At 35.7% G+C, this 26,320-nt stretch overlaps 1 protein-coding gene across 1 annotated transcript in view; it reads left to right on the plus strand.

Moving 5' to 3' along the window:
- Nucleotides 1–1,630: 1,630 nt before the first annotated feature.
- Nucleotides 1,631–26,320, plus strand: part of igf2bp1 (insulin-like growth factor 2 mRNA binding protein 1) — a 162,684-nt gene continuing 137,994 nt past the window's right edge. Inside the window, 4 exon segments of the mRNA XM_028819218.2 lie at nucleotides 1,631–2,897; nucleotides 2,899–2,955; nucleotides 2,957–2,978; nucleotides 4,343–4,403. Of these exon segments, the coding sequence (XP_028675051.1) occupies nucleotides 2,802–2,897; nucleotides 2,899–2,955; nucleotides 2,957–2,978; nucleotides 4,343–4,403 (236 nt within the window). The 5' untranslated portion in view covers nucleotides 1,631–2,801.

Consider the following 26,320-nt stretch of genomic DNA (forward strand, 5'->3'; position numbering starts at 1 on the left):
CTCAAAGCGCTCTGTTCTGTAGTCACCTGGAGTACTGGAGGAAACCTTTATTGATGAGTGTATCAACTGTGGCCAGTGGAGGGTGGGCGACCAGCTGGCCTCGGTCATTCATGATGAAGAAACTGATTACCATCAGACCTACTATCTGATTTGCTCGTTTCTGTGTTGGGACCGTAGCCCTCCAGAGGTTTATTTTTCTCCTATGGCCATCATTGGAGTTTTTTATTTTCCTCTCCTCCATTTCAGCTGGTCAAACATTCACATTCAGGAATCAAGAAGTTCATCGACATCCTAAATCAACGAAAACCGCTATGGACTGTTTTATTTGGTTTTGTATCTTTACATTAACGTTAACAACATCAAACTGTTTCTACTAAATGGATTGCCTAGGCAGAATAGATACTACTATATACATTACTTTAGATATTTAATTAGATCTGGCTGATCTGTTGTGAACTGTAATGTATAAATATATAAATAATTTAATTAGAAAACGTTTTTCTGATAAGAGTGAAGGTTTGTTTGGCTCTTTAGTAACTGGTTGATTTTGTATTTAGTATACTTACATTTATTAGAAATGAAAATAGTATTAATTAATGATAATAATCCAAGTAAATGTGGCGTATCTTTGTTTTTGTTGATTAATCTGTAGAAAGCACCTTGAGTTGCATGTAAATGTATGATAAGTTATTATTATTATTGTTATTATCATTTCAATCCATGCTCTCAAATATAATTTTGCTTATTTGTTTTTTTGGGGATATTATCCTATCATACCCTCTCTCAGTATTTTCAGACACCTGGCACAAGGACCGAGATTCATGCTAGTGCTGCCAGTTTGACCTCTGACCTGTTCACACAGTTCTGTCTCCATCCTTTGAGTATTCCTTATCGTTGGACATCTCTTCTGCTGTTTATTCTTTTTTATTAACAAATATGCTTCCAAATCACTACTTAAATGTTTCATTAATGTTCTAATACATGATATAAACCTATACCTATAACCATAGAAAAAGAGTTTCATTGTGGAATGTTGGTTGCCTCTTTAAGAATAACCAGCACCCGGGGTCCAAGCACATATCAAATTGCACGATATAGTGCCTTTAGGGCACCACAATGCACTCCTTAAAATTCTTATTTGTCCTGTTCTTGGAAAAATGAAACCTTGCGTAGTGTAATTCCACTGCCATGTCTCACTTGCATGCAGGCACAGGATTTAAAAATGTGCAAAAACGTAACAGCTGGAATTATGTAAATAAACTCTGAAAAGGTGGTTATGTACCCCACAGCTGACACCCACGCTCAAATATGTAGGGGTATTGAAGATAGAGTGTGTTTCCACAAGCATTCCCATAACATCATCAGTCACCACTGTGCCTGCATGTACACCTACATGATAAGGAAACATCCAATAAAGGAAAGAAAGAAGGAAAGAAAGAAAGAAAGATGACACGGGCCACCAGTTATCCATTCTTTTTTTTTTTAGTCTGGAGATGGGACCTATCCAGACCGCTTTACATACCAGGCAGGACAGGGCGGAACATCTGCAATTACATAACCCGCCAACTCCCACACCCAACCACACATTTCTGCGTAAGCCACTGAAATTCCGAAAAAGCATGAAAACTTTTCAAAAAAGTCCTCCATTCTAGGAATCGAACCGTCGTTCAAATAGTCAGCGATGGTAGGAATACCGCTCCGCCAGCGCGTTGCCAGGCACATGCACCCACATGCGATGGGGAGTTACACGAGATCGATCTCTTTTTTAAAAATCTATCCACAGCATACCATTAGAATCTCGTGTAACTCCCGTTGATATACAGTACATACATGGAAACACGTGCTTAATGATAAATATCCTCAATGCATCCCCTCCTATTGCATTCTTTCAAATATATAAATAAATCATTCAGATATGAGCGCAGATCGCTAGACTGGGGCATGCGCGTCAGATTTTTTTTTTTTGGTCATTCAAAGGCTCCTTTCCTGCCGCCCAGGGAGTATTGATTAGAACCTTTCACCCCACCCCCGCCAAAACACAAACGCATTCCTTGCAAACCCATCACCAGCCCCCATCTTCCCTCTCAGTCCAAAACGTTGCATTTGAAGCCAACAGATGGCCACACGGTTGCTACACAAACCTCGGCTCTGGTTTATATATGAGTGGATTAAGTCACACACTGACGGGCATGCGCGAAGCGGGCGCGCGCACTCACACACTTAAGCACACATTGCACATTACAATCAGCAGTGAGAGACTCTCATCGACACCCACTTCTTCTGCTCGTGAAAGGGGACGGCCCTCCAGTTTCTCTCACACCACGTGGTTTCCTTTTTGCAAACAAAAAAATTGACTCAATTTTTTTTCAGGTCGATTTTATTTAGAGGCGGTGCCAGCGGCTGCAAGAAGGTCCTGTGACAGCGTTGGGTACGACTGTACGAGGTTTGGGGCAACGCGAAGGGAACATTTTTTTTTTCTGATCCCGCCATACTACCCCGGCTTCAGTTTGATCCGAGACGAAACTCTTCATTTAATAATTTTCCAAGAGGGAGGTCTTACTATTTTTTTTCCCAGTGGCTCAGTTTCTCAGAAGCGTCCACTCTTCGCCTTCCATTCAATTGATTCGAACATTTTCAGTTCCGCTTAACTTTTCGTTTGAGTTGTCGGCTTTGTGACACTTGCATTTTTTTCTGATTTGTTATTTGCAATACCTGTTTGTTGGACTGAGTCAGAAGATTTGCTTCAACACCTCTAAACCGTTTCGGTTTTTCTGGGGGGGGTGACGATCTTACTATCCAACATGAACAAGCTATACATTGGAAATTTGAGTGAAAACGTGACACCAGAGGACTTAGAGAAAGTCTTTCAGGACTGCAAGATTCCATTCACCGGACAGTTTTTTGGTAAAGACTGGCTATGCGTTTGTCGATTGTCCAGATGACCAATGGGCAATGGAAAGCCATCGAGTCATTTTCTGGTAAGCTGTTTAATGCATGGATCTTCCTTTGCATATGTGTTGTGTGTGTTGGGGGTGGGGGTGGCTGATGGGAATAATCAATATAGTAGCCATCCTCTAATTACTTTATGCCGAGTTCATTTTGGAACGCTGTTTACAAATCATAAGAGAAAAGACGTGTTGTCTTGCTTTTTTTTTAGAAAGTAGAATGAATGTCAAACATGTAGCACTCGAACTGCCATAGGCGGATGTATGGGAGTGTACTGTCAGTAAGCTGTTGTTTTATACATTAGAACAACTTTGACGGGGCGTACTCTAGTTTCTTTAAAAAAATAATAACATTAAATCACATAAAATAAGTGAAGCCGATTTCGGAACGGAGGATGCACGGAGCAGCCACGAGAGGTGGAATGGACCGAGTTCCTAAAAGCTTTTGGCCCCCCAAGCCGCCCATCCAGAGTGGCGTCGCCCTTGCTGCTTTGGCTTTCTATACATTCAGAGCTATACGGTCGAGTCTCCTCCAGCTCCACCCTCCCCTCCCCCCTTTACCAAATAATGGGCCATTATAGATTAGAATTCAATTACATCGGAACAAAAATACCCGTTGAGCGGGTCCAAGGGCGGCGAGCAGGGCTCTTGGGGTGTCCTCTACTTTCAAGAAGGAGGTGCCCAGCACCTTGAGCGCAAATTGAGCGCTGTTTTGGGTAAATGTGGATCGAAAATGCGCTTTACATTTCGGCTGTATTTTGCACGTTTCACGTAGCATGTGATGTGTTGTATAGAAGCGCGAAGATCGCCATGCTGCTAGTGATAAAACTCTTTTCCTAACGCCCGGGTGCAGGATCAGTCCAAGCAGGTCACCGCACCGTAAACATCAGGCACACAACCTCATTTATTATCATCGTTACACTAATTGATATGATAATAAAGTCAAATAAGCTTTGAAATATTAATCGCCGTGGCCACTTCATAATTTAATTTGTTTACTAAGAAAGTTAACTCCGAGCTTCATGTTGGAGAAAAAAAAAAGAAATTATCGATTTGATGGTTTTCTGCAGAGAGGCATTTAATGGTTTTCAATGGGCAGGAAACTTTTTCTTTTTTTTTGGCATTTTAAATGAACGAAAACAACAGGGTAACATATTACAAAATAATGTTTTACACGTTCATTAAAGATGGCTTCAAATTTGTTCTGATGTTTTGTGAGAATGTATGTGGTGGTTTGAATAAACTTCTATAGAATGGACTTGTTTGTCAAATTACTCTGTAAAACGTTTTGTTCTTGTTTTTATTTTCTTTGTATGTTGTGAACTCTAATGTAAAACGAGTTAAGATGATCGATACAAATTACAAGGAATCAAAACACGGCTTAATTTTGTTTTTAGGAAAAGTGGAGCTGCACGGTAAACGCATTGAGGTGGAGCACTCAGTCCCTAAAAAGCAAAGGTATTTTTTAATATAATATATATGAATTTATTATTGAATCGTCGAATGTTGAATAAGATTTCTGAATGCTTATTTGCATGGCGACTTGAAAGAAAAATAGAAAAGGAAAAAAAGAAAATTGCATTGGGACTAGTGAGCAATGTGGCGGTCGTTGGAAGGGCCAGGGTCAGTGGTGGGTCGATATAGGCTTGCTTGTTTCTAAAAGTTTATAGAGTGGCTGGAGGGTTTTGTGCAAGGAAGTTACTTCGTGTCTCTCTTTTCAATGGAAGTGAATGAAACTCACACTGTTGGGAGAAATTATTGCTGGGACACCACATGCTGCATGGGACTGAGGAGAAGGAGGCTGAAGGTGGAGATTTGCTGCTGTGTGCTCGTCTTGTTTTCTGAAAGTTCCAAAGTGCGTGTCATGTACAGCTTGTTTTCAAGTTATCAATGAATATTTGTTTTGATCATTCATTTGAACTTTAGCTGCCAGCGTTCACAGAGTATATTGTAAATGTGTAGTTTGACTGGAAAATTGATTTAAAGGGTAAACTTGTAGACATATTTAAATTTTAAAGGGGTTCATTAGCCTGCTTTATTATCCCCCCCCTTTTTTTTTTTTTTTTTTTTTTTTACAAACCACGTAGAGTGTGCTCAATAACAGAGGGTCAAATACGAAAAAGATTTATAACCAACTAGTCATGTGAACGTACAGTCAGTGCATGTTTTCATTCAACTGAATAACTCACACACATACACATAGAGACACACACACATATACGTTAACCTTAAGTTCTAAAGGATCACTCTGAAAAGCTTCATAGCCAACAAGTTTTCTCCACATATTGCAGTTTCACTCATACATGCAAGCAAATAACTACCACAAACACATTACAAGGTGTGCATTTATCAAGGGGAATTTTTGAAAAGGTTCACAAGCAATAAATTATCTGAATATATTGGATATTCATGTATTATTACAAGTAATACACACTATACATACACATATAGCAGGAAATTCCTTAGGTTTATTTGGAAAAGCTTTATGGCAAATAAACAGTTTTACTGTATTATAAGTCCACATGTATTTGTAAGAAAAACACACACATACATAATATATACAAATAGTATGCACTTATCAAGGAAAATTTTTGAAAAGGTTCATAACCAAGTAGTTATCTGAATATATTGGATATACATGCCTTAACAAAAGAAATACACATTCAACCTATAGGAGTAACTGGAAATTCTTTTAAGATTATTTTTCCTAGTAAAAAAGATGTGTGTATTATAAATGCACAAGTACATGTAAACAAATAATTCATATATACATATAGTAAGCTTTTATAAAGAATAATTTTTGAAAAGGTTCATAGCCAAAAAGATAAGGGTATATCCTATCAATTCATATGTACTTGTGAGCAAATACCAACCACACATTATGTATATATACAAATATATACATAGCTTGAATTTATAATGGATCATTTTTGAAAAGCCCCATAGTTAATAAGATATGTGTACATGCTTTAAATTTATATATACATGTAAGAAAAATCCTAATTTTTCATTATGCTATATTTGTATAGTATGACTTTGTAATGGATCACTTTTTAAAAGCCTAAGAGTTAACAAGTTTTGTGTACATGCTTTAAATGTATATACACATGTAAGCAAATATCAGTGGTTCATTATACTGTATGAATTTATAATGAAACATTAAAAAAAAAACTCAGTTAATAAGATGTGCATAGATGCTTTAAATGTATGTACACATGTAAGGAAATTTGAATGGCCTATTGTATTGAATAATATTGAATAAAAAGCCTTATAGTTAATAGGATATGTGTTGATGCTTTATATTTATATCCAAGTAAATATTAATGGACCTGATTCTTAACTATAACCAATTAGATGTGTGTGTATTGAGTAAATTCATACAAGCTATAAACAAACACACATTTTATTTATTTTTATATATATATATATATATATATATATATATATATATATATATATATATATATATATGTGTGTGTGTATGTATGTATGTATGTATGTATGTATGTATATATTTGTATAGTGTGAATTTATCATGTAACATTTTTTAAAAGATGCATAAACAGTCATATATGTGTACATACAGTTAATTCATACATATACATACACACATATATATAATGTACTATATATATATATATATGCATGTGTATATACAGTATATATATGTGTGTGTGTATATATATATATATATATATATATATATATATATATATATATATATATAGACAAAATACCTTACACATATTATATATAGTATGAATTTACAATGAAAATTTTTTAAAATTTCACAGCCAAATAATATTTGCATATATTGTAAATTCACTCATATTATCAGGCAAATACCAAATACGCACACACACCTCCCATTATATATTGTTAATTTATAAAGCATTTTGGAAAAGTTCATACCCAACAAGTTATGTGTTGCACATACACTCCCAAGTAACTCCCTTACACAATATACATACATACACGTGCAGTAGCGACGTATAATTTTGAAAAGGTTCAAACTCAGCAAGTTATCTCAATATCCTACAAGTTGACACAAACGTTTGGCGAATACCATAGACGTTCGTTATATATACGAGCAGTACGAGATTATAAATAAAAAGTTTATATACATACATTTACACGTGCACGTGTAAGGGAGTAAGGCACCTGGATTTTTGTAAGGCATTGAGTAATCAGTAACAGAAGGTCATTCTTTCAAATGTTCCTAACTAGCACATTTTGTGTGTGTGTGTGTGTGTGTGTGGAGTACACAGGCACATGCAAAGGGTAGTGGGCTGTAGACACCAACATGTTTAAAGAGCTGGATTGCAACTCTGCATTTGAAAGACTCGTATTGGGTTTTACTTTTTCTTCAGTGAAAACGTGTTTTTGTCATCAAGAGATTTCCTGCTTGGACGTTTTCATTGTCTTGTTAATTCGCATTAGAAAGAAATAAATTAGAAACTTCATTTTTGGTCCATGCGGTTGAGTTGTGGCCGTTGATTGCTTTAAACAAACGTGGAAAGCGTTTCGTCTAATTTGAATTGTACTTGCTAAGCTAAGATCAACACAATCGAACGAGGGGACTGCTTCGTTTTTTTTTTTTTTTAGATGTAAATTTATAACTAGTACAACGTTTATAAATGTTGTATTTATGAATTCGTAAAAGTTCAAAATAAACTGTTAGGGTGATTTTATGATTTGTTTTTTTTTAAATTGATGAAAAAAGTTTGCCATGGTGGCTTCCAATCAGTTGTGTTGTTCCTCGCCATCACAAAATGAAGGTGGTGGTGGAGTCGACGTCGAAGCTTTATTCTATATGACTCTGGGCCTACTAGGCGTTGCCCTTCAGGGATTCGTTTGCAATTTACGATTTGTTTACGTGAGCTCGCTTTAGCTCCCGCCACGTGTGGAGTGGCCGAATTGAACAAAATCGAGTTTGTAAAGTAGTAGCAGCAGCATTGTCAATGTACACTGGGGCCACACATTTCCTGCCTGCCCTGCCTTGTGAGCGCCTTTCTGCAGACAGGCTCATTCTGGTTCTTCATGTTGACTGCACCAGGGTCGTGGATTAAGGGGGCCAAAAAAAAAAAAAAATGTTCAAAACACTCGCACTGTCCACTTTGCACACACTTTAAAGAGGCACTTGATAAATGCTTTTAAAAAAGCTTTGAATTCTTGGATTCTGTTCGTGTTACACAATGTTTGGATGTCTGGAAAATGCTGCTTATCATTATAGCAGGCTGGAATTGCTTTCATGTTACAGAAAACTGTTGTAGGGCTTTGAAATGGGGACTCGTAAGCAATCAAAATAATACACTAAAAATAAAAGTTTAAAATAACACATGCCTGAGAAAAAAATAAGGCTTTTGAAATCCATGGTGTAAAAACAAATCTTTATGAAAAATCTAAAATAAATTCTTGAGAAAAGCCCATTGCTTGCTACACAATTCCCCCATAGTGTTCAAATGTGCCCGAGCACGTGCTCCCTCCCTCCCCTCAAACCCCGAATTGCGCGCTCACGTCACTCGACTGAAAATGGTGGGCAAACTGGCAGAGCACTCCCCTCACTAGTCCATGCGCCTCACACTGTCCCCCTAGGCCGCCCTCTCTCTTTCTCTCTCTCTCTCTCTTCTTCAGCTTGGGACCACATGAGCTAATAACTCTCCAAACTGGTAAATGATCAGTTTATTGTGGACCCTGAAAGGATTTCATCTTTTGTTAGAGCAAAATGTTTCACCATTCTGTTTACGCAAGTGGTGATTGTGCACCATTTTATCCCCCAGTTGATTTTTGTTTCGTATCTCAATAAATCAAGGTCTGCAAGTTGTGCTCGACCATTAAGGACAATCTTACAATGAAAATTGTCTACCTGTTTCTGTGAAAATCGTCGTTAACAAACAAAAGTCTACGACACCACAGAGCCATGATACAACAGTCCACAATTGACAAAATGTGTACTAAATGTAGAAAGAATCACCTCGGGGGCAACCTTCTGTTAATTGCAATTTGTATTATACACAATTCAAATAAAAATCTTTTAAATTAGAAATAAAAAATATTCAAATTTTGTCTGGATCATACAATATGGTCGTATATAGCGCTCGCTGCTTCCTGCCTTTTGAGACATGTGGAGTTTGTATCTTTATTTAGCAGTCGCTCTATTTAGAAGAACATTTTACCTTGCTCTGTTCTTAAACAATTCGTTTAAACATTCCCCTTAAATCTAAATTATAACTGTAACCTAAATTATAACTCTGCTTAAAAAAAATTCTTACGTGTATAAACATGCATTTTAATAAACGGCGAAAAAAATCCTTTGAAAAGACAGAAGACTCATCAAAATCAACAGCGTAGTCCGCAATTTTTAATTTTTAGCCCATAGGCCTGAATTTTGAATTTAAAGTGACAAACTTTTATTTTTTTAGAACATTTAAATAGTAAACAATGTTGTTTGGGAACACAGTCAAAAATCTTAAAATCTGATGAAAATAAAAGAAAAGTCCTCACAAATATTGAAAAGCATGTGTGTGTGTGTGCAGAGAAAGTGTTTAGTGCAGCAGCTGTGATTTGCATATTCGTAACTGATCTACAGTAGTGGTGTTTATATACGAGCACACATACATACACTGGGGGGGGGGGGTTTGAATTAATAAATACACATCCATATCGAGTACAGAAAAGTGATTGCGTTTCTAATTTGTATTGTCTGCGCCTAATTGATTTTACTCTGCCATAAAGTGTTGCTCCTGTATACCTAGGATGTATGATGAGTGAGGGTCTCCAGAATGGAGGGGTTGTTTTCTTAAAATAATAAAAAAAAAAAAAGTAGTTGTATAGCTTTGTAAAAGGCAACTATGTGAAGTGTGGAGCTCTTACTGTAATTTTGTGGATCATTTTTGAGCATTTAATGTCTGTATTGCTCTCTGCAACCCCCAGAATTGGATTAAGCAGGTTTCTATCTATCTATCTATCTATCTATCTATCTATCTATCTATCTATCTATCTATCTATCTATTGTAGTGCTTTTCATGTCCGTCTATCTGTCTGTCTTGTTTTTCATATCTAGGTATGTTTGTATGCATCTATCTTTTATATAATGTCTTTCATATGAGTATGACATCTCTTTGAAAGACCACATTAGCACCTTTATATTTCAGAGTGTGGAGTTCCTTTATACCAACAGCAATGTACTTTAATAATGTCTCACTTTGACTGTGATTGCTCTTTTTATCTCACACTAAGTCAGAAGCTTTCCCTTCTTTTTATTTTCGTTCATTTTAGTCAAACAGGTGTTCATTTGTGAGGGGTTTGTTGCTTGTCATAATATAATATTTAATTATTGAGCATTTGTAAAAAAAAACAAATTTCCTCCTGAGAAAAAAATAAGGTGCTATCGATATAGCAGCTCTGTATTGAAAAAAGTGGGTCCAGCAAAAAGGTGTGTGTGTGTTTAGAAATGAAAAAATACTTATGATAGCATCTAACAAATGTTCAACTTCCTAACTTTCTTCATAACTCAGTTCTGAACAGACTTTTTGCTGTTGCATCATCACTCTCTCTCTTTCCTGTAGTTTCTCATTATGTCTGTCTGTCTGTCTTCTGTTATATAGTGCTTATCTATCTATCTATCTATCTATCTATCTATCTATCTATCTATCTATCTATCTATCTATCTATCTATCTATCTATCTATCTATCTATCTATTCAGTGTGTGTGTGTGTATATAGAGTATATACAGTATGTATTTGTATATCTAGAATGCAAATGTCTGTCTCTTGATTACTTATGAACTAATAGCACTAGAATCTTCATCTTAAAAGCTTATGGCCTCAAATGTTCCTGAAATTAAAAAAAAAAAGGTTAATAAAATGTTTAATTTTAGGACCATATTTCCACATGTTTCCCTAGTATATGTACATAATAACCCTGTATATATAATATGTGTGTGTGTGTCTTTGTGGAATTGCCTACTGACAGACGGACAGTTTATTGTATAGATGTTACTAAATAAAGCAGCTTGCAGTGAATGCACATACTATACGGTTTTATTAACTTTACCTACAAACACTTGTCTCCTAAGGATATATTCTTATAAACTGTGACGTGTGGTACAATCCTCTGAACTGTGCTTGGCTGATCCTGCAGGACACCTTAATGGTGTCTTTAGCCTTTGTTATATGTCTGCGTAGCTGAGGATTTAGCTTGTGGTTTTCGACACTGACAGTCCACTCAGCCCCACTCTGCTCCTTTGGACCCCTAAGTGGCTCCAGTTTTCCCAGCTCAAATTCCAGCTCTCTTCCACTGACTCGGGTGCGTGCAGAGGACATGGAAGACAAAGAGCTAAAATGTACCTCTTGGTTTCTTATGAAGTTGTTTTGGTCCTCTCCAAAAAAGAAACTAATTGGCGGTGTGATCTCTTGTTCTATCTTTTGCAGACTATTCTGGAATGACAGCTCAAGTTAGCTGTTACACAATAAATTGAATGGGAAATGCTGAATGTTTAGTTGATGTCCCCATGTTTCACAAGGAGGTGGCTTCCCTTGTTTTGCTGTATCTACTACTTTGTACTCGGGAGTTGATGGTGTTTTGTTTTTCTCTTTGGCTTCTGCCCTTTTGATGATGCGTGTGGCCTGTTAACTGCGGTTTTGAACTGTCTGTCAAATGATTAACTCAGAATTTCTGTAGGACACACCAGATAATACAAGCATTTTGGCTTCAAATTGTACCAGAAGCATCAGATCTATTTTTTTTTTTTTGGCCAAAACTGGATCTCTGAGTCTGTCTCCCTTGGTTACATGTCTCTGAAACTTTTACAACGAATACAATTAAAATAAATTGCACTCCAATAAAAACAGAGTTTAACACTTTGCTTTAAGCAATCAATCTCCTTGGCCTATGTGTCCGTTTATGAGAGCCAATGATTTTGGGGTGCAGCTCCATATGCAGATGAACGTCCTTTTTATTTCCTTTGTGAAAACATACTGTGTGATGTCACTTCCTGTATAAAGCACCCCCCCCCCATGAGTACTGAAATAGGGTTAAAAGTTTAAGTTTTAAGCTCAACTAATGAGAACTGGTTATTTAAGGCTGTAAGACACGGTGCAAGTGCAGAAAGTTCACAGATCTCTCTGCCGTGTGGAGCTGTAAGGAGACATGCAAGGCTTCTCCTGCATTTTGAGCGTTTTCTTAACACAACAAACCCCCCCAAACACCATCCTTCTTCCCATCTGGCCAGATCTGAGAAATTCACCTTTCTATTCTTATCCCACTGCTGCCTCCGGATTGTGGTATTAAATTGCAGAATGGGGGCATTTTAAAGTAGGACTGCTGTATCTCTGTCATTGTGTTTGGGTGCATGCGTGAGAAGGTGTGTTAGGGAAGTGGGGAACCTCTTAAATATGAGTTTTTAAAAAAATAAATAAATAAATTCCATGTGGGACAGTGTGTGGCAGCCATTTGCCTTGATGTGCACTTGTGTGCCAAGACTGACTTTATGGCAGTCAGTGGTCAACTTTTAAAGTGTTTGTGTGGGCAACTGTGTGACAGGCCAGACTTTCTGGAAGCTGGTGACCCGCATGTGCTGTCACATAAACCTCATGAATTGTTTCTGAGGTTCAAGTGATGATTTAATAAAATGGAGATGGCTGCTGTGCAGTAGAGACTGTTGTGTAGATGATGTGTGTGCACAAGGTAAAGAGAGAAGTGGCATGGCGTGGAAAGCAACATTCATGAGGTTGGCTGTGCTCTGTGGTGGGCTGGCGTCCCCATCCACTGTAGCTCTCCTTCTCAATTATCTACCTGCTACCCCCGAGTGAAAAGACCTCTGGATTATTTTGAAATCAGTTTTACACAAAATGTATGAATGTCTCCAAAATCTTTTCATTTATTTCAGTTTGTGTAAATCACCCATATGACTAAGTAATGTTTTCTGAATGATTTTACTTGAAAAAAAAATTAATTGTTTCATTTATTGCCCCCTATGTATGTGAGTTACTTATATCTGTGTGGAAAGAGTGGGGGGCAAAAGAATTTCGACGCCAAAATAAAATTTAAAGAAGACACAAAGAGACAAAGTTTGAGCTGTTGGACCTTCTTGTGAACATCTCTCTGTATGAATGCAAAAGAGAAAATGCTGGCAATAATGTTTCTCTGAAAAAGGGGGGAAAAATAAGGCAAAATAAGAAATAAAATAAAAACACATAATAAACTGTGACAAAAATTAAAATTTAACTCATATCTTTATCATTTGATGCGGCACTTTTATAGCTTTGTTTAGAAGTACTTGGGATCAGAAAGGGCTGCATTAGTGTGTCTTCTGTGAAGAAAAAAAAAATAAACGTGCAAACAATGAAATATATACGATATATTTCATTATTTGTACTTAAAATACATATTTCTATGTTATACGACATATTTCATTATTTGTACTTAAAATACACATGCCTATGTTTTATATAATTATGTTTACAAATTAGAAATGTAATAAAGTGTTGGGAGTTCACCAGTTGATGCAGCCCTTCCTGATCTGCGTTTTTATATAAATAATATGAATGAGTGAAGCCTGAATTATTGTGTATGTGAAAAGGAAAAACAAAACAGGTGAGCAGTGGCTGAAAACAAGAAAAATGAATGTGAAAAATTAGTGGGAAAAATATGTAAATAAACTTAAGAGATTCAATGTGTACAAACTGTGGAGAGTTCATTCTGTAATTTCTGATATACATTCATATACAGTAAATGAAGTCTTGCAGTAGTTTGTATCTTTTGTATCTCAAGAGGAGAAAAATGAAACAAAAAATAAGGCAAAAAAACCCAAACAAATAAATAAAGCTAATAAAATGTACAAAATAACAAACTGTATCTTTATAGCCTGATGCAGCCTTTTTGTAGCTCCATTTAGAAGTAATTGAATTGCAGAAGGGCTGCATTAGAGTGTGTTTGAAAAGGGAAAGAAAAAGTACAAATAATGAAATCTATACAAAGTATTTGTATATTATATTGGGGATTAAAATATATATTTGTGTGTGTATGTATATATATATAATATATATATATATAATATATATATATAATATATTATATATATATATATATATATTATATATACTATATATATATATAATATAATATAATGAAATCAGAAACACAATGAAGTGTTGATGCCACCCTCCTCTAACTCCTGATGTACATTTTATTTAAGTAATGCGAATGAGTGAACCCTGCATTAGTGTGAATGTGAAAAGGAAAAATGAGGTGAATATCAGCTGAGTGACTGAAAAGAAGAGAATGAACATGAAAATGATGGAAAAAATAAACTTCAGAGATACAATGTATTAAAAAAGAAACTGTTGAAAATTCATCGATTTAATATAGCCATGCTGTAATTTCAATATACATTCAAATACAGTAAAGGAACTCTTGCAAAAGGAGAAAAGTAAAATAGGAAAAATAAAGCAAAATCACAGACAAACTTAATAAACTGTGAAAAATAACACAATAAACCGTATCTTTATCACCTGATTAAGAGCTTTGTTTAGAAGTAGTTGAATCAGAGAAGGGCTGCATTAGAGAGTCTGAAAAGGAAAAAAAATCTATGCAATATCTATACAATTTATTTAATTATTTGTACTTAGTATTAGGGTTGTACAGTGTTAGCCATTATGAATGTAATGAGAAGTCAAGTAAAATGACACCTTTCATTGGCTACCTAAAAAGATTACAATATTATTACAATGTATTAGCCAATGAAAGGTGTCATTTTGCATGACTTCTCATTATTTGTGCTTAAAATATATATTTATAAGTTATATATATCTATGTATAGAAATTAGAAGCACAGTGGAGTGTTGAGAGTTTGAAGCAGCCCTTCCATAACTCCTGATAGGTGTGCATATACTAATATATATATATTATGTGTATAATATATATATATATATATATTATGTGTATATATATAAATTATGTGTATATGAATGAGTGAAGCTTGCATTTGTGTGTAAAGGAAAAAAAGAGGTGAATAATCAACTGAAAATAAGAAAATGAATAGAAAAAAAATATGTACAGAAACTTAGATAAAGACAATGTGGGGTGTTCAGAGTTCATCCATGAATGTAGCCCTGCTGTAATTCACAATTATACATTTTATATACAGCATATTTATATGAAGTCTTGAAGTAGTTTGTATCTAAAAAGGAAAAAAATAACAAGTGAACATCAGATGACTGACTGAGAGAAAAAAAATGAAAACGGTTAAACAATTGAAATAAAATAAATGTATAAATACAATGGGATTTTGATGGTTCACTAAATGATGCATCCCTTTCTTTAATTCCCTATAGGTGCATCTGTCTATGGGTATATAAATTATAAAAGACCTGCATTGTTGTGTACTTGAAAAGTAAAACGAATTAAAAATAAATAGAAATAGGAATAACAAATAAAATAAATTATAATAAAGTTAAAAATGTAATATCTGGGCTGCTGAGAGCTCAACATCCCACATAGCCCTCCATACATATGTTTGTGTATATGAAGTAAGTGGAGGGCTGCATTTGTGTAGCTGAGAAGATATTACCAAAAAATAAAAGAAGGCTAGTCTGATGCTGAAAAATAAAAACTAAAAGTTAGAAATACAATATTAAAGGACCTTTATCACCTGACACAGCTGTGCATATGTTTCTATATGTAAATTAATTACAGAATTAGAGACTTGCAGGCATCTGCCAAGGGAACATCTGTTGAATGATTGAAAATAAAAATACATATGAAAAAGCTAAATAAAAAAAATCTAAAAGTTCAATAAACTATAGAGATTGCACCAACTGGTGTACCTCTGTGTTTAATATATATATATATATGACTTAGAATATATATGTATATGAATTAGTATTTGAAGTGCTGGATTAGCCTGTAACTGCAAAAGAAGGTGAACATCAGAGGAATGTTTGGAAATAAAAAGTTAAAAATGAAAATGAAGAAAAATAAAAAAAATAATAAAGTTAGAAAGGTGAGGGTTGGCTGTAGAGGATTCATCCACTGATTGAGTACTTGTTTAATTCCTTAATTTTATGTATGTGTATATATACTGTATAGTATATGTGTATGTGTGTTTATATATATATATATGAGTGTATGCATGTGTGTGTATGTGAATGTATAAGTGTATATTTATATAATAAAAATTAGAAATGAAGTATACATAGAGAGAGATGAGCAAAAGGCTACTCTTATGTACACCTACAAAGTAATCGTGATGATGGAAATAAAATAATAATCACAGAAATGGCATGTTGAGGCTGTTGAGCTCTCATTGCTTAGGAGCTCCCTATGCATTTCTGTGTATGCATTTCTGACATATTGTATATGAATCGTAAGAGTGTCTGATTTATCTAGTATCTGCAAAGTGTAAACAAAAATAAAAATAACAACAGGGGATGGAGACAAATAATATAATAAAACAACATATTTGGACTGATGAACACTCATCACCTTATGTTATCCTGAAGCATTCCACTATATACTGTATGTAAGCATGTATATGAACTGGATGAAGGCTGCATTAGAATGTATACAAAAAGAGAAAAAGGGGAAAAATATTTTAATGAGTTAAAAATAAAATGGTTAAAATGAAAATGTTTGAAGTAGATGATCCTTTTTAATTGTAATGTATACTGCACATGTACATGAATTAAATGGTTCATTAGAATGTATACGCTGAGAAAAGAACAATGGTGAAAGTCAGTTGATTTGCGACTTAAAATAAAGTGAGAAATAAAATGTTTGGTCCACTGAGCCTTTCTGATGGTGTCGTTTTCTAACTTTTCTTATCTGTGTTGCTTATCAGCCCACAATGAAGTCTGTATCTGTGTAGAGCAGATCTGTGATTATGGAGCAACACACCACAATCTCGGTTTAAATGACCATTTGTGGCAAAGCTGTGATGACGAATATCATTTCATAAAATGAAGTAGCTTATTACTGTATATGTGGTGACTGGTGCTGATAGAAGATCATATCAATTATGAGATGCTCCCTTTACAGTGTGTGTTGTGTTTTGTTTCATGGAATAAAATAACAGACATTGACGTCAGCTCGCATGGTGGCTGTTCTGCTGTGATTTGGGTTGTTTTGCTTGGTTGCCATTTTCCTGTGGAGCTCCTCCAGCAAAGTGGGAAAAACTGAAGAACCACCAGTAGACCTAAAGTGGCCACCATAAAAGATGGAGGGGGCTGTGCAAAGACAGACAATGTACTGTCCGGTTGGGTGGTGTTGTTTGTGTTTAATATTTAAAACGGGGATTACACAGAGAACAAAGAGACTGCACAGACTTGTTCACAGGGTTCACAAACCTTCAAATGTTGAGTTGTTTTAAGAAATGTGTCGAGTTTCCACCTGAAAGAGCTGTATGGAAGAGTAAATTAAAAAAAAAATCCTATTGAACAGATACAGATAAATATCCAAAGTACATTAGCTAAAAAAAAACAAACCAACAACTCCATGGTGCATTTCAACACTGGCAACTTACTGTCTTGGCAAAAACCTCTTTAGCAAGCGTAATGGCCAAATCACACTTTTAATTTCAAGGAAGTAGGAGGAGAAAAGACTCCAGAGGTGTTAGCATTTTTGATTTTTGTATTTCTTTGGCTTCCTGTTTGTTTAAGCCAAGGATCTCCACCAGCTAATCCCATAATAAAGAAGGCCCAGAATTTGTAGATTTGTACTTTTCGCTTAAGAGACTGAAAAAAACGTGATGGGTGTGACTGGAAGAAGGTGCTAAGGACCATTAATGATAACCTTCTGTGAAGCAGCGTCATCCACTGACTTAACCGTTTCTGCAAATTTGACGCTTTTGCACCTAAACGATGTCGTGTTAACATTTGTAAAATTTCAAGAGCAAATAGGCGGTCACAAAAGAGTATTTTCAGTTGAAAGTGTTTTGAGGGAACCATCAAAATCACAGTTTTCTGAAAAGTTTTAGTTTCTGCTCGTGAAAGCTGATGAATTTTGCCATTAAACATTCACAGGATATGATCTGTAAGACTGTACTAAATATACAAGATAATAGGAAAACTCTTGAACAGGGCTGCATCTCGTAGTCTTTGTTATTCACCCAGATAGGATTCGTGATCTCAACTATAAAATTCATAAAGTTTCTAACCAGGAATTTAAAAAAAAAAAAAGTGTCTTGAAGGTTTCTGAAAACTCCAGCAAAGGCATTGCAGTGTCCCATTGGGGTGTTCAGGTTATCATCGACAATTTAGAGGGACAATAAAGGATCGTCTCAAAAAATTGTTTGTGTGGCTTTAGTAGTAGGGTGTTGTACCGTGTTAGCCATTATGGATGTGGTGAGAAGTTAAGCAAAAGGAGCCCTTTTATTGGCTAGCTAGAAAGATTATAATATGCAAATGTTCGAGGCAACTCGGGCCCCTTCTTCAGGGTAAAATGTAATATACTGATGATTGTACTAATGATTTACATCTTACCTGAAGACGGGGCCTGAGTTGCCTCAAAAAACTGGCATATTGTAATCTTTCTAGTTAGCCAATTAAAGGGGTCATTTTGCTTAACTTCTTCCTACATTTGTATGGCTTGAAATGAAAATGACAGTAAATGCGCATCAGCTTCACCTTCAGGTTTTGGGAACGGAAAAATTGAAACAAATTAGAACGGAAATTAAACAAAACTCCCATAAAATGTTTTCTCTATTTCCTTCTCTGCCCCGTATTTTAATTTTTTTCCCCTTTTATATAACACAAAGAAGGAATGAATGTGTCAGGGTGAAGTGTGAGGTACTGGTAGTCCTCTTAAACTTGGACCTTGAAGTTTGATGTTCCATTCTCACACCGGTGCAGAGTAGTGTTAGTGAAAATGTAATTAAAAGTGAAATCGGGTATAACCATTTGATCTGTGCAAAACTTTTCAGTTGTCTTCCTCATCATGGATGATCTTGTGCGATTTTGAACATCCATAACGAATGCTGTGATGAGTTTCAATATTAAGCAAAATCACCAGGGTGGAATGAACACGTAAAGTGCATAGATACAATAAAATACAATACAATTTATTTTTGTTTAGCCCAAAATCACACAACATGTGCTGCAATGGTCTTTAACAGGCCCTGCATTTTGTCAGCCCCCCAGCCTTGACCCTCTAAGAAGAGAAGGAAAAACTCCCCTTGTAGAGAAAAAAAAATAGAAGAAACCTCAGGGAAGGCAGTTCAAAGAGAGACCCCTTCCCAGGTAGGATGGGCATGCAGTGGGTGTCAAAAAGGGGGTCAATACATGGAGAGACCCTTCCTATATTTTCTTCAACAATACACAAGTTAATTTAACACTGCAAACTTTTACTGTGTGAATATGCCCCCCGTTATGAATGAATAATTGCATTTTCTGCATACCATTCTGGGTGACAATTGCTGTTTGTGGCGTTCACTCTATGAACCTTTCAAAATGTGGCTGAAGTCGGCTTGCCCTTTCCATACATCTTACATCTAATCATTAAAGAATCAGTCCAACACTAAGACCCGTTCCATCAGTGTGATCCTGGTGCTGAGAGTTCACTCCGATTCTCTGCCACCGTCCTGCCACCACTGTGCATCAGTCCTCGTTCTGGTCTGCCGAGGCGGTGGCAGTGGAAACTTAGCAGTTTTCATGTTTAAATCTGGGAGCGTGACGTAAGAATTAAAGCATCCTGTAGGCTGGAAATCAGCTCCAGAGATCAGACGGACGCAAGCGGGGACCTGTGCCGGGGCCCTGCTGCTGTCGAGCAGCTTGTCACTTGCTTGCTCCGTTTAAAAAGGGAGGTGGCACTGGATCTGAGAGTCTGAAAAATATTAAAAAGAAAAAAAAAGACCTAAGAAGGGATGGAAATGGGGCCAAAAAATGAAATCAAACAAATGTGTGACTTTAAAACTTGTGTTGTGAGTCACTTTTTGTAAGTAAATGTAAAGCCCTGGAAACTGGAAAACGACTGTGTCAGGCGTCATCAGCAAAAGGAAATAACAGGTGACGCTGAATTCCACGTTGAAAGAAAAATCAAACACATGAGTAAGTCAAATGTGTTTATCATGATAGACAGATAGAAAAAACTGAGCTGTACATTTAGAAAAAACTGAGCTGTACATTTGGGAGATACCCTTGAACCTAAATGTGTCTAAAACAAAGAAAGTTCTGCCTTAAGTTTCATGGATAGTACTTGAATCTGTGTGTTTTTCTTAATTCAATTGTTGTTGTGTAATGTTCAGATCTCACAGCACTTATTTTCCATTAAAACGTGCTAGCATTATATTATTAAACAAACGTATATATACATAAATAGAAGCATAGTTTGCTAAACTCACAATAAAAGGAATAATCCTAATGACATAAGCAGATATGACATTATAAAGTCCATTAGCATTCTAATTGAAATGAAATGACACGCTTTGTTAAGCTCTTCTCATTCTAACCCTTTCGTCTGGTTGCTTCTGTATTTACAGTTACATTTGAGAGAAGTAAAATAAAATAAACTATATGGAGAGACGGAATAATAGAACAGTTGTGAGGTTGGACCGTAATTGGCAAGCAGGTTCCATGGCTACTGCTAGCCTGGAGTGAGCAGTCTGGCAATAGATATAAATTCAGACTATTGACACAGATAAATAAATACACTACCATCTAAACACCCTGAAAATGAACTTAGAATTAAAAAAAAAAAAAAAAATTAAATAACATTCAATAAAGCTCCATGTATCACTCTTTAAAAATTTAAAGGAGCCAAAGCAGTTCTTTAGAGTGAGGCGATAGGGGAGCTGTTTTTAGTGGACCAGCCACGTGAAGGTCTCAGAAAGAACCTGCCTTTATTTAGAGCTGTAATGGGGTACAACAATAACGATGACAATAGATTTATGAAATACTAATGGGGTCCTGATTGGAATACATTTCATCTTTTGATTTGTCAGTATCCTATAGGTAGCCTCAAGGTTTCTGATTTGTCTAAATGTTAGGAAACTTTTCAAACCCCAAAAACAGCTTTTACTGAAAAAAAAAAAAAAACTTTCACAAAATCCAATAGTTCTTTATCAAACAGTGGGTAAGCAATAGACCCCACAACCCAGTAAAGTGCCATTACAGAGCCAATATAGTTTACGAGTCTATGTGTGTTTCAACTATATAACAGTTCAACAATTAATTAATAGGAATATATGCCTGGGCTCCATTTCTGTAAGTCAGTTTTGATTACTTTGTTTTCCAATATATCTAAACAAAGCTGTGTCTTTATGTGTATTCATTGTAGAGTTAGTAGTCTTTAAAGTTTGTATTTGTACTGCATCTACCTGTGAACTTGTCAAAAACGCTCTGTGCCACAGTCAAAGAAGAATGCTATGCAAAAATAAACTGAACTGAAGTGACAACATCCATCTGCCTATCTATTATATATTGCCTTTCACATCAATCTGTCTGTTTAGTCAGCTATTTATCATATTGTGCCTGTAATAGATATGGAATGCACTATATGATAGATTTATATAATCCCTTTCACATCTATCTATCTATTATATAGTGCCTTTCATGTCTATCTGTCTAGGTAGCTATTTATTACATAGTGCCTTTCATAGACATGAAAGGCACTGTGTGATATATAGATATGAAATGTACTATGTGATAGATAGATATGAAAGGCATTATATAAATCTACTAAATAGATAGATATGAAAGGATCTATCTATCTATCTATCTATCTATCTATCTATCTATCTATCTATCTATCTGTCTGTCTGTCTGTCTGTCTGTCTGTCTGTCTGTCTGTAGCACCTTTCACATCTATCTATCTTTCAATTTATTATATAGTGACTTTCATGTCTATCTGTCTAGCTAGCTATTTATTACATATTTCCTTTCATAGATATGAACTGCACTATATGATAGATAGATAGATAGATCCTTTCCTATCTATCTATCTATCTATCTATCTATCTATCTATCTATCTATCTATCTATCTATCTATCTATCTATCTATTGATAGAAATATATACAGTAGATAGATATGTTATTCAATCAGTTCCTGTTTATAAAAGTTAATAGGATAACCAGCTTAACCAACCCTTGATATATTTTAAGATAAAGTGGGCTGTCAATTGAGAAGCACAGTATCCCAGTCTTCAGAGATTCAATTCCTCCGTCTCAGGAGGTGATCCAGGACAGCAAAGCAGACCATCACAAGAACATTTAGTAAAAACACAAAGTACCACCTGATATGAATCAATCAGTATCATTTTACTTAGCTAAGAATAATTCATTAAACCATGTAGGATCCTTCTGGTGAAGTTGGATACTAAACTAGTAATGCAGGACAACGTGCAAAATCTGCTACCACTTTTTACATAGATATGTCAACTTTAAATATATATTCATAACTTATGCTATAGTTAAATAAGTGCATTCATTTTCTGTTTTTCATTAGGTAGCTGATGTGGATTTTTACTCAGTTATGTTTCCCTTTTTATTCCACACTTCCCCTGAATAAGTGTAGAAAGCGACATATGTGAACAAACTGAAGGAATCTAAAAGAAAAGCATAATAAAGAACATTAAATAAAAGCATAAATTACTACTTGATATGAATCAATCAGCATTATTGTTATTATTATTATTATTATTATTATTATTAGGAGTAGTAGTAGTAGTAATATATTTTTAATAAGACTTGGTTGAAATAAGGCATCATGTAGCAATGCTATAAATTAACTGTGATGTTTTAATCCATTAAGGACTGTCCAGCTAGCAGCAGAGGATAGGAAAACAAAACTGAGACATTTCCATTTATTCATTTAAGTTGTATTTTAAACTAAAACATATTTTTAGAAGTGCTAATCTATGTATTGAATGTAATTTAAACATACTGATCAGTTTATAGAAGTATACTGTATAATTTTTTATATATCTGCAAAGTTGGTCAAAGAGCTGTGAACATTGTAACACTTGTTTACCACTGAAAACAATCTGAATTGTGCTATCTTGCAAGATAATGGTTGCAAAATTAAATCTTGAATATTTCCTATTTTTATAACCTTTTTCTCATGGATACAATTGTGGTTTATAAAAGTGTTGTTAAACTTGCTGAACGTTTGTCAGTTGTGATTTCTGTAGAAATGAAATCAAAGAGCTATGTTTAAACCGGGCACACTTTACAGTCGTGTTCCTAGTGGAAATTTTGTGCCTTAACAATGTGATATTCGTTATTTCAGCTTAAGGCTGCTCACCTTAATTTTGATCTCAAAATGCTGGTGATTTTTTCAACTTCCTTGTGTCTGTTTGCCTGGCCCTCGGTTTGAATGGTTCCATTGTGTAGATTGATTTGGATTTTGTGAAGCTCTCTTTGGTGTTTATTAGTGGGTGGCATGCTGTGTGACTGAACATCCATCACAAGGTACATACATGTTCACAGACACTCGCACACACACAGGACTGTGCTAACAGCATCATAGACCCCTGGGCAAAGTAGAGCACTGGGGCCCCTGTTTTGATAGCAAAATGGAAACATACGTAGGCATCAAAAAAATGTGGGCCCCTATGCATGCCCATGCATTAAGACAGCCCTGCACAGTCACACACACTCTCATATTGCGCCACTTTAGAGATGCCAGTTGCCCTAACATGTAATTCTTTTTGAACCTGGCAGGCACCTGTAGTGCCAGCAGAAAGCTCAGACAAACTCTATGTAAATATGACTTTTATCAAAACTGTATAACTCAACTGCGGTGGGCTGGCGCCCTGCCCGGGGTTTGTTTCCTGCCTTGTGCCCTTTGCTGGCTGGGATTGGCTCCAGCAGACCCCCGTGACCCTGTAGTTAGGATGCAGCGGGTTGGATAATGACTGACTGACTGTATAACTCAACTATTAATTATTATTTTGTAAATCGCAGTTAAGCTTTGCCATTAGTGTGACTTACTGAAAAAATAAAAAGATGAACAATTTTTTCAACATATGCCTTTAAAAGAACACTTTTTACTTTATTTCACTTTAATCATGTATTTATTTTAATTAAGGAAAGGAAATTAATTTTATTTGAATAAAGCGCCTTTTCTGAAAGGATACAATTCTGTAATTTGCAGTTTCTAACATCTTAAAATAAAATGTAGAATACTGGCTTTTAGGGAGAGCCATTTATACGAGGTTTGTTGAAGAAGTTTCAATTTACCCTTTTTCTGTTTCTTTGTCTTTTTGGAAAGCCAAAAAATAGAAAAATAAATGTGCTCAAAATTATTGATATTTATGTCATAGTTATGAAATTAGGCGCATTGAAAATGTTTTAGGCAAAGTATCATCAGGCATTGAATCGTTTTGCTTTTGTTACTGTATAATAAACTACGTCCGTGTGACTCTTTCTTTCTTTTTTTTCTTTCTTTCTTTCTTTCCCGTGTCTTTCTGTTTGAAGCGCATGACGCGACTGGTTTCTTGTGCAAGTTGTTAAGACGTCGGAGATCACAGTGTGCCTCTGCCCAGAGAGTGCTGTGCACCTTGCAGGAACAATTGAATACGTTTCTTTTTTTTATGTTTATTAATAACTGGGAACTCGGCAGGAGACCAACAGGCACAGATGATTTGCAAATGACTTTGAACAAACTAAACATCCCCACAAAAATTTCATGTGTAACATTTTTTTTTTTGTTGTTGTTGTTTTTCATTGATCGCATTCTGCAGCGTCCCTTGTTCATTTCTGTTGTTTACACCTTTTGGCTTCACAAATTGTTTGCTCTTTAAAGCCATTCAAGGAATAAAGATGCTGGTCAGACTCGTTTTTTCGCATTGAAACTAACTTAGATATTTTGCCAGAAGCAACTTTTAGAAATCGAGTTTGTTCAGTGAGCAGACAGGGAGAGCCTGTTGAATGCACAGCCGTACGCGCTGGGAGCTCAGGGGCATCGAAAACCCTTGGCGGCCTGTCCAATTTATCACTGAAAAGAATGGTATAAAGTATGTGGGAAATCACATCCCGGGCAGATTGGAATAAACCTCTGATCAAAAGCTTTATGTACTTACCTTTCTTCAAAGATGTCTCGTACTTTCTTTCCAGTCCAAAAGACTGATGTTCCTACAGACATATTGGGTCATTAACTAATATCCAACTACGGATTATGGCAGACGGCATCCATTTGATTTGCTGTGCGTCATCCCAGACTTCTCATCTGAAGATGTCTCCTTTGAATCATTTGTATTTTAAAGATGGAAATATGTCTGAACTTGAATTCCATGGTTAGGTGTTTACCAAAACTCTATCCTTGGGGTGGGAAAAATTAAAATGAAATGTGCTTTCTGTCATGTTATTGAGAAAGTGGTGGCCATCACTACATAGCTGGAATTCCATCTGAAGCTAATTATCTACTCAGTCAGAGGAAAACCCTTAAGTTAATCGTAGTCTGTAGCCTGTTTTTCAAAGATTTACTTTTTTCATCAAACACACTGGTATTAGTGAGAGTTCTTAATTGGTGACCGTAATTAAAGGTGCTATATAACATAAAGCATGGCTGCCTTAAGCCTACACTCTTAAAAAATTTAAGGTGTCAGGCAAGTTCTTCAGAGCAATGCCCCAGGTGAACCATTTTTGGTTCCCAAAAGCCTTGTCCATGTGAAGGTTCCAGAAAGACCCTTTATTTATGTTCGAGCAGTAACCTTCTCCATACAGTCCATGACCATGAATAGATGGTAGCTCATCTGTGAAATAACAATGGCTCCTGATTTTACTCTTACCACATACAATAACACAGGCTATGTTCGTGTTTTCTTAATCTGTTATACCCCTGCCTGGTAGCCTACCATACATTAAAGATTTTAGTTTTGGTTTTTTATACATCTTCTTCTTCTTCTTTCGGCTGCTCCCGTTAGGGGTCGCCACAGCGGATCATCTTCTTCCATATCTTTCTGTCTGGTATGGAAATTTGTATTGTTGTCCGCATATTGATTATTAGGAAGTTTTTCAAAGCAACAAAGAACCGACTTCATATGCAGAGGAACCATCCCAGAATTAAATGGTGTTTGGTCAAGCAAACAATAAAGCCCAATAAAGAACCATTATGTGCCCTTAAGAGTGGAGTCGATTTGAAAACACGCAGGATCCCTCTGGTGAAGATGGGGGCTAAACTTGTAATGGATGACAACGTGTAAATCTGCAACCACGTGCATAGTTTCATACCTGGATACATAATAATATGTCAACTTTAAATATAGATTAATGACTTACGGTGTAATTTAATATCTGAACTCATATCCTGGATTTCCTCATGTAGCTGATGTGGACTTTTACTCTGATCAGTTCAGTTTTTTCCCATCCTTTTTGGCAAAGAAATTTAGAGGGAAAAGGATTTAAACAGTCTGAGCAATTTGGCACTGCAGACTAAAAC

This window comes from Erpetoichthys calabaricus, chromosome 14, assembly GCF_900747795.2.
Source record: "Erpetoichthys calabaricus chromosome 14, fErpCal1.3, whole genome shotgun sequence".
In the NCBI taxonomy this organism is placed as follows: domain Eukaryota; kingdom Metazoa; phylum Chordata; class Cladistia; order Polypteriformes; family Polypteridae; genus Erpetoichthys; species Erpetoichthys calabaricus.